Raw genomic sequence first — 11,958 nt, 5'->3', positions numbered from 1 at the left:
ATTATTACTGCTTTTAATCATACAGATTTCAAAAGCACAGTGCTAGAACTGTAATCTGTCAAGCTGTTGCTATTCTGCTGATAATCAGCAGTTGGAGTGGCCATAAAAAATGGAAAGTGATAAAATCTGACTGAAAAAAGTCAGTACTGAGTTGATGAAATGCCCTGAATTCACATTGAAGCTGATTCTCTGCTTTCAGCCTATTCCTCCCAAAAGAAGTGATACATTTAAGGCAATGTGCAGTTTAGCTTTTTTAAAACACAAATAAACAAACCCACTAAACAGGTCCTGATGCAAAATGCTGTGTAGTTTCTCTGAATAACTGAGTCTATGTTTATAATAGTACAGGACTTCACCTTTACTGCTGTGGGCTAATACTGAGCAGTTACACACATGCAGTGAGAGAATCTGTATAATTCTTGGAAGTTGGGAGTTGTATAATTCTCAGGACGACAATACAAGGAACACTGAGGTGATGATTCTGAATGAATCATTCCACCAGTTATTTACCACTAAGAACTTCCTGTCTGTTTTTTCATCTTATGACACAAATGTCATTTACTTGACTTTCATATGCCACCTGTTACTATTTATTACATGTAGATCAACTGTTCCAGAGGTGGTAACATTTGGGTTTTGCAGTCTGAGTTTAAAAAAAACCATATATTTGGCAGTCATGGTTGATGCTTAGAAATGTTTTTTTATGACAACCTCATAAATGGCAGAATGTATATACATTATGTATATAAATAATAGGTCTGTGTTAGGTCTTGTCCTCAGAGGCTTTTCTAATTAACTCATCCTACATCCAGATGTGGACTTTGGAACCAACATGTGGATTGTCTGTATAGCCATGGCCTTTAATTTGTATTAAGATAAATGCTAGTGAAAGAAACTCCCTGTGGTATCCTCCTGCATAAACTCATAAATATGGTTTCGTAGCTGTAGGGGAAAATGAATCTTCCAAAGGTTTGAGAAAGTGAACTGGCAGTGGTGGCACACAGCTCAACCTGTATCCTTTGCCTGTGCTCAGCTATTTCCATAGCTGAAGAAGGCCCCTCCTGTGACTCAGTGAAGAAATGGGAGTTTCCCTTGAAGGTTATCTGTAACCTCTGCCTGATGTCCAGCACATTAAATATAAAGGAATCGATTATGAAAGATTAATGGTTGATGGTGGGATTAGTTACAGTAAAACCACTCTGCAGCACCAATGCACTTTCCCTTGCTGCTCTTCAGAGAAGGCTTTCTTCAATATTTACCCTTTCGCGAGCTAAAACGTGAATTATATCGCAATCACCTTCTGCCCTGGTACCATTCCACTGCCTGGGACCCGGGGCAGGTGAAGCAAGGGCCCTACCTGGGGGAGCAGCTGGGGGGCTGACGGGGGAGGCCCCACTACAGCGATGAGCGGTGAAGCTGCACCAGGAACTCAACTCAAGGAGCAGCCAAGAGAGAAACCGCACTAAGACCGGAGAATCGGTACCGAACCGGCCTCCGGGCCGCCACCTGGCCCTGGGGTGGGCCGTCCTCCTCTTCGGGGGAGGCGGCGCTCTGCGTTCTCCCCTCCACGCTCCGCACCGCCTGGATCCGGCTCCGCTTGTGTCCCCACGGGCTTTCTCGGGGCGGCGCGGCAGTGGCCCCTGGTGGCGGTGGCGGGGCCGCTGCCCGCAGCCCACCATGGAGGAGGACGAGGGGACTGCGGGAGGCACGGAGCAGCGGCGTCCCCGCCGCCAGCCCAGGGCCGAGCGCTCCCCCAGCCCCAGCCGCCTGGACGTCAGCTCCAGCCGCTTCGACCCGCTGCTGGCGCTGTACTCCGCCCGCACGCCGCTGCCCTTCCCCGGCGCCCCCTGCTTCAACAACCTGGCCGAATATGAGAGCTTCCAGCGAGGCCTGCTCCGACCGCGGGGCCGCCGCTCCGCTCCCTCCCGACGCGGACTCTCCGCCACTTCGCGCACCGCTCGCCGCGGCCCGCCCGCCGCTGACCCCGAGCGCATCCAGCGCCTCCGCAGCCTCATGGTGAACGCGGGCCCGAAGCAGGAGGCGGCCGAGGGAGCTTCGGGTGCCCGGCGCCGGCGGGCACCACGCAACGTCCTCACCAGGATGCCCCGTAAGGGCGCGGGAAGAGGGGGCGGCGGAGACTGAGGGGAGACCGAGGCCTGGGCGGGCGGGAGGGGAGGTGGGGGCTGGAGTCGGGGCTGCGGTTGTGCCATGGCGGAGGGGGTGAGGCCGTGGGCCGGAGCGGCGCGGGGGTGCGGATGGTGGAGGGGAAGGCCGTGGGGGCTGAGGTAGGGTCGAGGGATGCGGACTGAGCCCGGGTGTGGCCTGAGGGGAGGAGTTGGGGGGGATTTGGAGGTTTGAAGAGAGTGGTGGGTGGGGGAAGTGGTTGGGTGACGGCGGGGTGCGTGGGGGTGGGTGGGTTGGAGGGGGAATTCACGGGAAATGGTTCGTGTGTGCTGGGGAAATTGTGTGGAGAAATGGGAGCGGTGCGTTTCATAGAACTGCTTATTCAGAGATGACACTGATTCTGTTATGGTGATGTTCTCTGTTATTTGGTTAATTATGTTCATCCTCATGATTTCAATGAAAAAAAAAAGGATGAGAAACTGATGTGTTTTCATAAGTACCATATTTGAACCAGGGTTCTGATTTGAGCCTGTGCACCTTGTAGTCAAATCATAACTGCAGCATGAGCCTGTAACACACAGCTGTGTCTTGGTTACTAACTTTACATCCTGGGGGCATAAATACAGTGCTGGCATTTATGGTAACATGAGGATAGAACAGGGAGCTGAGGTGGGAGGCAGCTCTTATGCTGCTGAATCAATAATCTGTGGTGATGATACAAGTTTCTTGTCAAAGTTAATGCACGCAGTCAGGATAACAGCCCCTAAACTTTGAATAGTGCAACTTGAGCACCTGCACCAAGAGCCAAATGGCATTGCTGTTAAAGATAGAATTTTAGTGCACTTCATTAAAAATACTGAGTGTTCATTGGGATCAAAGTATCTTTTCTGATCACCATGTTGTTTTTATAAAAGGGCAATGCCCAAATTTTTCAATTCTGAATGCCTAAAGTAGAACTTTTTCTTTCTTAGGCACCTAAGCATAATGTATTCATTGTCGTAGGTGCTGATTAATTCCAAGTATTATGTCAATTTAGCATTCTGCACAAATGCAGAGGTTCTGTTGGTGCAGGATTTCCAAAAGAATTGACCTTAAATACTGATTTAGGATCTTATTATAAAGAATCTCCAAGGGAAATTGGGAAAAAAAAAACCCCAAACCTCTGTAAAATTTACTTTAGTGGTGGTTTACCAAAGAAATTATATTTCAATTAAGAGCATATATTTAATATCTAAGCCTAGACAGCATTAATTTTGAATAAGACTGGTACTAGTGACATACAAAGTGCTATTCAGCAACCTTGAGGGTTTTAAAATTAATTTATAGCCCAAATTGTGTGCTTTCTCTTGTAAGCAGGAGGTCCTGTCTGCACAGCAGGTGGGCCAGCATTTGAAACTTGAACTCTAGGGAGGCTAAAGTACTCATAAAGTATTTTATTAATAGATTGTAGCTAGTTAACTTAGCATTTCTCTTCCCTTAACTAAGCATTTCTCTTTTTGATGAATCTCTGCTTCAGTGTGTTTTTTGTCCCTCTTAAAAGTAACATCACTTAGGATGTTTCTGAAATGTAGCAAAAAGATTTTCAGCTAAGGCTGATTTGCCTGTAGATCATGTCAAGTGAAGCCTTCATATTTTAAGTCTTTTTGGTCCCCTCTATAAGGAGAGTTTTGGTGGTCTGGTAATTACAACCACAGTGTTACAGTGCTCTGGATCTTCTCATTCAATTTGCCCTGAAGATATGTATTGTACTAAAATCTACTATAGCTCTACAGAATGTATATTTCTGCATTTGTTTGGGTTTTTTTTTAATGCATATATGTATTTTATTGAAGAGCAGTGATGTTCTCTCTCTGTTTCAGTCCATGAAGGCAGCCCACTGGGGGAGCTTCATCGCTGTGTCCGAGATGGGGTGAAAATCAACGTCCATATTCGTACTTTCAAAGGGCTTCGTGGAGTCTGCACAGGGTTTTTAGTTGCATTTGACAAATTCTGGAATATGGTAATTGCTGTTCTAAACCTTGATTTATAACTGATACATTGAAAACTTGAAATTTGCAACAGGTTTAAGCAAGCTACATTTTGAGAAGATTTATGTGGGCTTGTGGTGCATAAAGCTAATTTGCTCTGGCACTGAGCACTGGGTTTTGGACTTCAGTAGTGCTTAGTGTTGGAGTATTATATCTGAGAGATGCCAAGCTGTCTTAGAGATTTTGGGAGATAGTGTAGCTTTGAAGAATTTATCTTCACCATTTTCAAAGGTTTTTTATAACAACCCAGGAGGGTACAAGATGAGGAATGAAGCTTCCAAAGGTTTCTCAGCAAAGCACAATCTTCTAATGGTGGCAGCCATTTCTCTGTTTTCTTTCACTAACACGTGACTGCAAAAGCTTTTTGCTGTGTTATATCTCATGAAAATCTTAAAGACAGTGGTTGGAAAAGCACCTATGAAATATTTGTGAGCCTGTGGCTGTGAAAAGTTTGGAAATAGGTGAGGAGAGAGTAAGATTTTACAGGCAAGGCTCACAAAAATTTTGCAAGCAATGGAGAATGTATGCTAGGCTTTGCTGTTGCCTTTATACCTCATTACAAGTTAGGTGCCCCAAAGTACAGCTTGTTGCTAAGATGAATTTTCTCTCAGGTAGAGCAGAATTTCATAATACCATCAGACAAAGCTGGTCCAAAGCTTCGTCCTGTTTACTTCTATTTTTGAGCTTTATTTTTCTTTTATCTTCCTCTAGGCTCTGACAGATGTGGATGAGACATACAGGAAACCAGTAATGGGCAAAGCTTTCTATGCAGAACCTCAGCTCACCCTAACCCGGGTGGGTAACCATCTCCACTTTTATTTTTTTTTTTTTTAGAATCTAGTATTTCAAAGTAGTAAAAGGGAGCATTGATTTTTAAAACTGTGTTTACATTTGAAATATTTTACCTCCTTTTATTAGAGATTATTCTAAGATGACTTGAACTTGGTGAAAAAAACACAGTTTCCTGACTTTATGAAAGTCCTTTGAAAGTTGAGTGTTATAGAAGTTCCACTTCAGAGTTGCTGCCACTACTTAGTTTAATATGCTGACTTTCTATAAGCTTCCTATGTATTTTCTTAAATGTATTTGTTCTGTGCATTTTTTGCACCCCTGACTGATCTGCTCCACATTTGTTCTGCCAGGTGATTTGGCAGTGCATAACTCTGACACTAATGTTTATGTAATGACAGTCTGCATCTCCAGCCAACAAAATGTCTTTCTGGTCACTTGGGCTTCTAGTGTAGGTATCATGAAGCCTAGAGTAAAAGCAGTTTCTTTTCCAGTTTCAGCACCAGGTGTTCTTAGATTAATGAGTTCATACAATGCTTTGGATCTGCTCCTCTACCTTTTATTACTTTTCTATTGGTTTTGGTCTGCTATCCTCTCAGAATACCCACATGGCATCTTTTAGGGTTTTTTTTAAGAACACTGAAGTGTCCATTCAGTGTGCACTTTCATTCTTATTGAAGCCCCTTATCTGAGGGATTCATACCTCTTCTGAGGACTTGAGGATGGATATCTCTATACTACCCCTGACAATATTACAAGAGCATTGGGAAAAGTGAGCTAATGGGGCAGCTTAGTAGCTTCCTGTTGTTCCTGGCCAAAGTTAAATGCTACTGAACATCAGTATTACTCCCCAAATTAAATTCCTCAGTGCTCACATAAAGATGCTCATGCACATGCAGGAGATCTCTTCACCTTATGTCATGGTTTGACTTTGAGAAGAAAATGTAGTATTTATTGCTAGTAAGTATTTTTCACTAACTGTATATTGTGAGCTCTCACTTGGGGTTGTATATGCAAGTACCATGTAGAAGTGCTGAGCAAGCATCCTCTCTTGTTTTATGAATGTTTTCAAATGTTCTTTCACAGCTGTTTGACAGACTCAAACTCCAGGAGTCCTCAGTAAAGAAGGGATCAGACTCAAAAGCTGTCTCAGAGGAGCTTGCTCTGACAAATGACTCTGAGACTCTGGGATCAAAAGCTGCATCAGGACGAGGGAGAGCAGAAGATGAGCACGAGAGGCAGAAATGCTTGGGCAGAGCTGGAGAAAAGAAGACACCAGGTGACAATTTGCATCTGGCTGTCAGAGGTGAAGCTGATGTGGGCAGTGGGACAGCCCACACAGAGGGTGCCAGTGCTGGTGGTACCCGTGCAAGAAGCCAGTCAAGGAGAAGAAGGCGTCCCAAAGTGGATTATCAGCAGGTGTTCACACGTCACATAAACCAGATTTTTATTCGAGGAGAGAACGTCTTGCTTGTTCATTTAGCACAGTGACTTGGCTGAGCCTTTGTCCAGTGTATTTATTTGATAGCATGAATTGCTGCTGCAGCTCTCGTTGTTATTTAGCATTCTCATTGTCATGGTGCTGTGACTGGCTTCCCATTGCCTTAACAGGATAGGGGAGGTAATTCTAACTGGAGCATCCTGAGCCTGATGCCAAAGCAGCCTCTTCAGATCTCTGATGGGGGTCTCAGGACAAGGTCAGCAATGCAGTTGTTTTGTGTGATAAGAAAGGCAAGAACAGATTCCACTGGTCCTTAAAAGGAAGCTAAATCCAGAGGGTTGGAAGAGTATTTTCAGGTACTCAGTTACAGGAGGTAATTGTGGCACACATTTATGGAGTATAAGATTAGATCTCCACCTGAAACGAATCACAAATGCTATTTTGTGTGTTCTGAGTAATCTCAAGATCACTATTGAAACCAACAGTTCATCTGTTTCTCTTAAATGAAAGTCTTCTTTTCCAGACATAATTTTTCCAGGTACTTTGAAATACTGTATAAAAAGGTGGAGCAACATGCTACTGATGGCTATTAGCTTCTTATTCACAGTGAGCTCTCTAATGCCCTGTGTGATAGAAAACCTGTTAACTGAAAGCTGCTCTTTTTCCATGAATGATGTCAAGGTTTATTTGGTTTCAATATCAGTGCATCTGTTTGTAGTGCTGTGCTTTAGCCCTGTGTCACCAGCAAACAGCTCGTGTGGCTGATCCAGGGACCTCCATATTTGGAGTTTATCTGTCAATGTTGCAGATGGAGATGGAAAATTTTACTTTCATATCTCACCCATTTGCTACGAAGTGTAACAGTGAAGTTTGCAGAGATGCAGTTTTTCTTCTCAGATTTCAGTGTTTGTGCTGAGCACAACTGTACTGTATCTAAGCTCCTTTCAAATAACCTCAGTTGAAACTAGAGGTGCTGTGTCTCCAGTGGTTCTCATGGGCCAGAAGCCTTCATGGGTCTTTCTTGTCTGCATAAATGACAGATCATCTAATTTCAGTTGAAGTGAGCTTTGGAGGTCTGCCTAAAAATGTTTTGAAGTATAAAAGTCAAACTTGGCTTATCATTTTTTTTATGTTAGCAAGGTTATTAAGGTAGTGTAGATCAGTCCAGGCTTCTTTAGATATAAAGAGCTTTCCAAGACCTATGTGCAGAAGTATGAGGGTACATGAAGCTGTTATATTATTTAATCTGTGTCAAAGGACACTCACTATATTTCACACTGCTATTCGTGTATTCATCTCAAGCAGCTCCATGTGTTCAAGATGAAAATGGGAAATTCCAGGACAAGGGGTAGAACAACTTTGTAGTAGGTCTTGTATATTGTATATAGAGGTCCTGAGTCCTCAAAGAGTGACTGTGTTCCTAGTGACATATTTTGGTTGGTGCAAATGCAGCATACTGGCTGCATGCCCATTTGGGTGCTTAGGTGAATTATGGAAATAATTTAGTAGGAGCTCCTGGACACATAAAGAATCTGAGATTTTGATGCCAACATTACAGATGATATGGGGCTTGGATGGCTGATCAGCTCAGCCTCTGAGCTGCAAACCCAAGTTCAGCCTGGGACAGGAATGCCTCAGAATAAAATGTACTGTTGTGCAAATCTGTTTCATCATGAACTGAAAAAAAAATGGTAATAATATCTACAGTTTCTTATTATGCATAGCTTTATTGCTGCAGTCCTTTCCTACTATGAACTGAGACTAGGCACTGAAAGATTCTTCTCTTGGAGGTTCTTGTTTCCTCTCGTTTTCTGCTCTTCTTGGTTGTGTTCATGTTTTCTGTAAGTTTTTTCTTTTTGGTCGTTTTTTTCCCCTTTTCCCATCAGTACTTGGCTGTGAGTACAAGTGAGTATTCTTCTTCACTATGTGGGGATTTCCTCCCCTCTGCTTTCTGGCAGGCTTGGTTTTACTTCGTTTGCTGAGAAGAATTATCTCTGCCTCTTCCACTCATGCCAAAGGCTACAGGTTTTGACACCTCATCTCTTTCATTCATACTTGACCAAGAGGTGTCAAATCTCCACTCAGGCCTATGTACTATGACATCTAATTGAATTGCTGATTTTCTTTACATTATATTCTTAATTCTCTTTGCTTAGTTTTTACTGCCTTGTGCATTAAATAAGATACAACTACCATGAATATTCTTGTGGCTTTACTGCCCTCTTTCCTTGTCAGTTGACACCACCAGGTACTCAGTTGCTACTGGAAGTCTCAGTTTTTCCTTTCATCAGATCTTCTCTGACACCTTGAAGGTGTGTGTTGCTTTACAGGTTTCTTTTTTTCTAAGTTTTATAAAGAATGCTGGTGCTTAGACTTGCATTTGTGCCTTGGTTTTTATATCATTGCTGACCTGTTCTTCCAAAATCACACCTCAGTCAACAAACCTGGTTAAGAGCTATAGAGTTTGCCTGCTTATTTTGTTCTACCTCATTATTAAACTGTTGATCCTCTATTCTCATTGTTGTCTGGTTAAAATTCTCTCTTTCAATTTAGATTTAATGGCTTATTTGCTGGTTCTTCCTTCTTCCTGCTTCCCTGTTCACCTGTCTCGTTATTTCCAAGCTGCTTCCTAAATACAGCCTCTTCTACAATTTCAGATCTTCCAAAGTGTCTTCCTTTTCCCTACTTTTTCTGACATTGTATCTTTTAAGCCCAAAAAGCTATTTTTAAGCACTTGTGATTTTGTCTCTTTCAAGCATCATGATTGTGACTAAGGCAGTGATTCAGTATGTGTTGTCACTTGCATGTTTAATACTTCAGATAAAGTTGCTCTTTAAATAAAATTGAATGTGATGTTCTGAAATGAAGTCTTCTACCTCACTTAAGTATTCATGTAAATCTGTTAAAAAAAACCCAAACCAAACAACCCTTGGAAAACAATGAGCTTTGGTTTTTTTTTAATTTCTTTTCTTCCATGGGTTTTCTTTTCCAGTCAGTATAAAATCAGAGTTCTTTGTTCAAAAGGCTGTCTGCTCCTAGCAGTGTCACAAAGGTGATGTGAGCATAGACACCTCAAGTCCTTATTCTTGGCATTATTATCCTCACTGGTAAGAAGATGACAAACACAGGGGTTCATGATCTGCTGTCTGTCCTGCATTCCATTTTTCAAGATGCTGCAATGTACAATGTGGTGAGAGCTGATTCTGTGGTCAGAGGAAGACAGGGACAGCCAGTTGGAAAGGGAACTCAAAGAGAGAAACACAAAATCTTAATAGTATCCTCGTAGTTAATCAGATAGAAGCCTCATAAAGGAGAATAGCTGAGCTTTGTTTTTTCATTTACCAAAGGTATTAATACCTTGCTATACTTTGACCAAAAGATAAGAATACACTCGAGTTTTCATTTAGAAGCTTTAGCTTGACCAATTTTTTTTTTCCCATCAGTAATGTTGTGTCACCTTTGGGTAAATGTTATTACAACTTCTTGTTTAAAAGTGCTGTGCTGTTTGTGTAGCTAGTAATGTTAATTTTTTTTATCTGAAAGGTGCTTTTAAGAGCCACTGTCATTAGAAGGAAACCCCCATTTTCATGTCTTGTGTTCAATTCTGACAGTGTGACCTAAGATCAAACTGGAAACAGCTGGATGCAAGTAGAGCAGTTAAAATCTTACTTGAAAAGACAGAATTTCTAAAAAAACCTCACAGCTTTTTCTGACAGTTCTTGCCAATGTATCAGCAGGAAAAAGCATCAGTTATTACACAGTATAAATGTTGTGGACAAAATCTCTATTATTTAATGAATATTCTTTGCTGCCATTAGCAGCCTGGGTAGAAAAACATGAGGTCACTTGGGAAATGATAGACAAAGCATCAATCCCCTCCAGGTGGGCACCACAGGAACAGTGCACTACTTGATGACTTTTTTTGTTGAAAAAAAAATGTGTGTAATCTACTGTAAGTCTAACAGGTACTTCTGTACATTTTCCTACCTATAAGCTTTTATGGCATGAACAAAGAGGGAAAGCAAATCAGGAAAAAGGAGGAGAGAAAAATCACTTGGTGGGAGCTCTTTGAAATTGGGAGTCACTTTCTAGCCTGTACACTTTGGTGTCACTTGGCCAGCCCTGGGCAGTTGTGCTCTGTAACTGGAGGGGAGAGTATGCAGAGACACTTCTGGTGCAGCCTCCAACACGTTGTGAGCATTTTCCAGTTCATGTGCCCCACTCCATTCCTAATAACTGACCTGTTTTATCACACCTCTAATATTTTGCAGAGGAAACTCAGTGGGGGAAAAAAAGCAAGTAAGCAAATTACCACTTCTGAGTCAGGGATGTTAGAAAGCTTGGTTATCGTTGTTAGCTTCCTGGGGCTGCAGAAGAAAGGACTACTTTAGGGGAGGAAAATCTCTCATGATGTTTACAAGTCCTTTTAGATGTCACTGTAAGTGCTCTTGCTCTTGGCTGGTAGAAGTGAAGGCCTGTCAGAGAAGGAAGATGCCTTCTGATGCTCCTGGATAACTATTTTATTAGCTGCTAGCTTCATAGTGTGCACTTGGATGACTTAGCTGAAGAAAATTAGTACACCTGAGACTTGCAGTCAGTCTTGTATTCGTTTAGAATGAAAAGTAGTTTGATCAGTTTGTGTAAAAACATATCCATCCTTTTTCCCTCTGAAAAGATCAGTGCTTTCCCTCAGGAAAGAAATGAAAGCTGCGTGTGTTACTGTAGCAATTGCTTCTGATTTCTCCTGCTTCAGAGCGAAGTGCAGCTGTGTCATTGGATCTTTGCTGTGACAGATCATTCTGAGATGAAAAAATGAGAGAAGTGTTTGGTTCTTTAAAGCTGAAATGGGCATTGCATGGGAAGCGGCTGAGTTGACCTCTTCCCCAATGTTTTTTGTATCCAGTGTTGTCACGTGGATCGGGACTGGTTAACCAATTAGTCATCTATTAAACATCCTTAATGAACTACAGAGGAGTAGCATGACCTTCCAGACTGATGTGGGATTGGAAGTCAGGTGCTGACAAAATCTGGGCTCTCTACTGCCACTTGCTCACTGAACGTCACTTCTCTCCTTCTCCCTTATGCCCCACATCTGTAATACACCTGAGAGCAACCCTTGCCTGTCTCACAAGGATTTGTAGAAGCAGGGAGTACTAAACAAGTGTTAAGTATTGTTATTAAAAATATAATGTGTCAGGTAATTCAGATGCATAGGTCATCTGTGCTCTTCAGGCACTTGACTGTTAAGCTTTATGACTTGGCACACTCCAGATGTGCAGGTTATCAGGTACAATGATGCACTTCAGTCTTGAAATGACTTAAGTCTTCAGCATCAAGTTTTGTGACTTCAGTGTCTGTTTCACAGCTGCAATATCATGTTGTGGTCAAATGGTGATAAAGGAGAATGTAATGGATTTGTAATTCCTTTTCTGTCTTCCTAAAGATTTTGTTTCTAAGGAAGCTGATGCTGCTAACACCATATTGAATAATACTGAATTTGCAATATTCTGCTTTCCAGATAAAGATGTTTATATTTAAAAGTGCTAAGACTGCAATGCAATAAATACATCCATATAA

The 11,958-nt window shown here is 42.2% G+C and overlaps 1 protein-coding gene across 2 annotated transcripts; it reads left to right on the top strand.

Moving 5' to 3' along the window:
* The first annotated feature begins 1,607 nt into the window (after window positions 1-1,607).
* On the top strand, window positions 1,608-11,958 carry LSM11 (LSM11, U7 small nuclear RNA associated). 2 transcript variants are annotated; one of them, XM_030459318.1, is made up of 5 exons: window positions 1,668-2,107; window positions 3,984-4,123; window positions 4,863-4,946; window positions 6,027-6,219; window positions 11,285-11,958. In XM_030459318.1, exons 1-5 carry the CDS (start codon window positions 1,678-1,680, stop codon window positions 11,329-11,331), a joined length of 894 nt encoding a protein of 297 aa, XP_030315178.1. In that variant the 5' UTR covers window positions 1,668-1,677; the 3' UTR covers window positions 11,332-11,958. The 2 variants fall into 2 exon arrangements, with proteins under 2 accessions (XP_030315177.1, XP_030315178.1); XM_030459317.1 differs by having other exon boundaries at window positions 1,608-2,107; window positions 6,027-11,958.

This window comes from Calypte anna, chromosome 13, assembly GCF_003957555.1.
Source record: "Calypte anna isolate BGI_N300 chromosome 13, bCalAnn1_v1.p, whole genome shotgun sequence".
NCBI lineage: Eukaryota > Metazoa > Chordata > Aves > Apodiformes > Trochilidae > Calypte > Calypte anna.
This window is presented reverse-complemented; position numbering and strand designations above follow the sequence as displayed.

Coding starts and splice junctions, on each gene's coding strand:
- LSM11 (XM_030459317.1), top strand. CDS start 1,678: ATGGAGGAGGACGAGGGGACTGCGGGAGGCACGGAGCAGCGGCGTCCC. Junction 4,124..4,862: donor TTGACAAATTCTGGAATATG/GTAATTGCTGTT, acceptor ATCTTCCTCTAG/GCTCTGACAGATGTGGATGA. Junction 4,947..6,026: donor CTCAGCTCACCCTAACCCGG/GTGGGTAACCAT, acceptor GTTCTTTCACAG/CTGTTTGACAGACTCAAACT.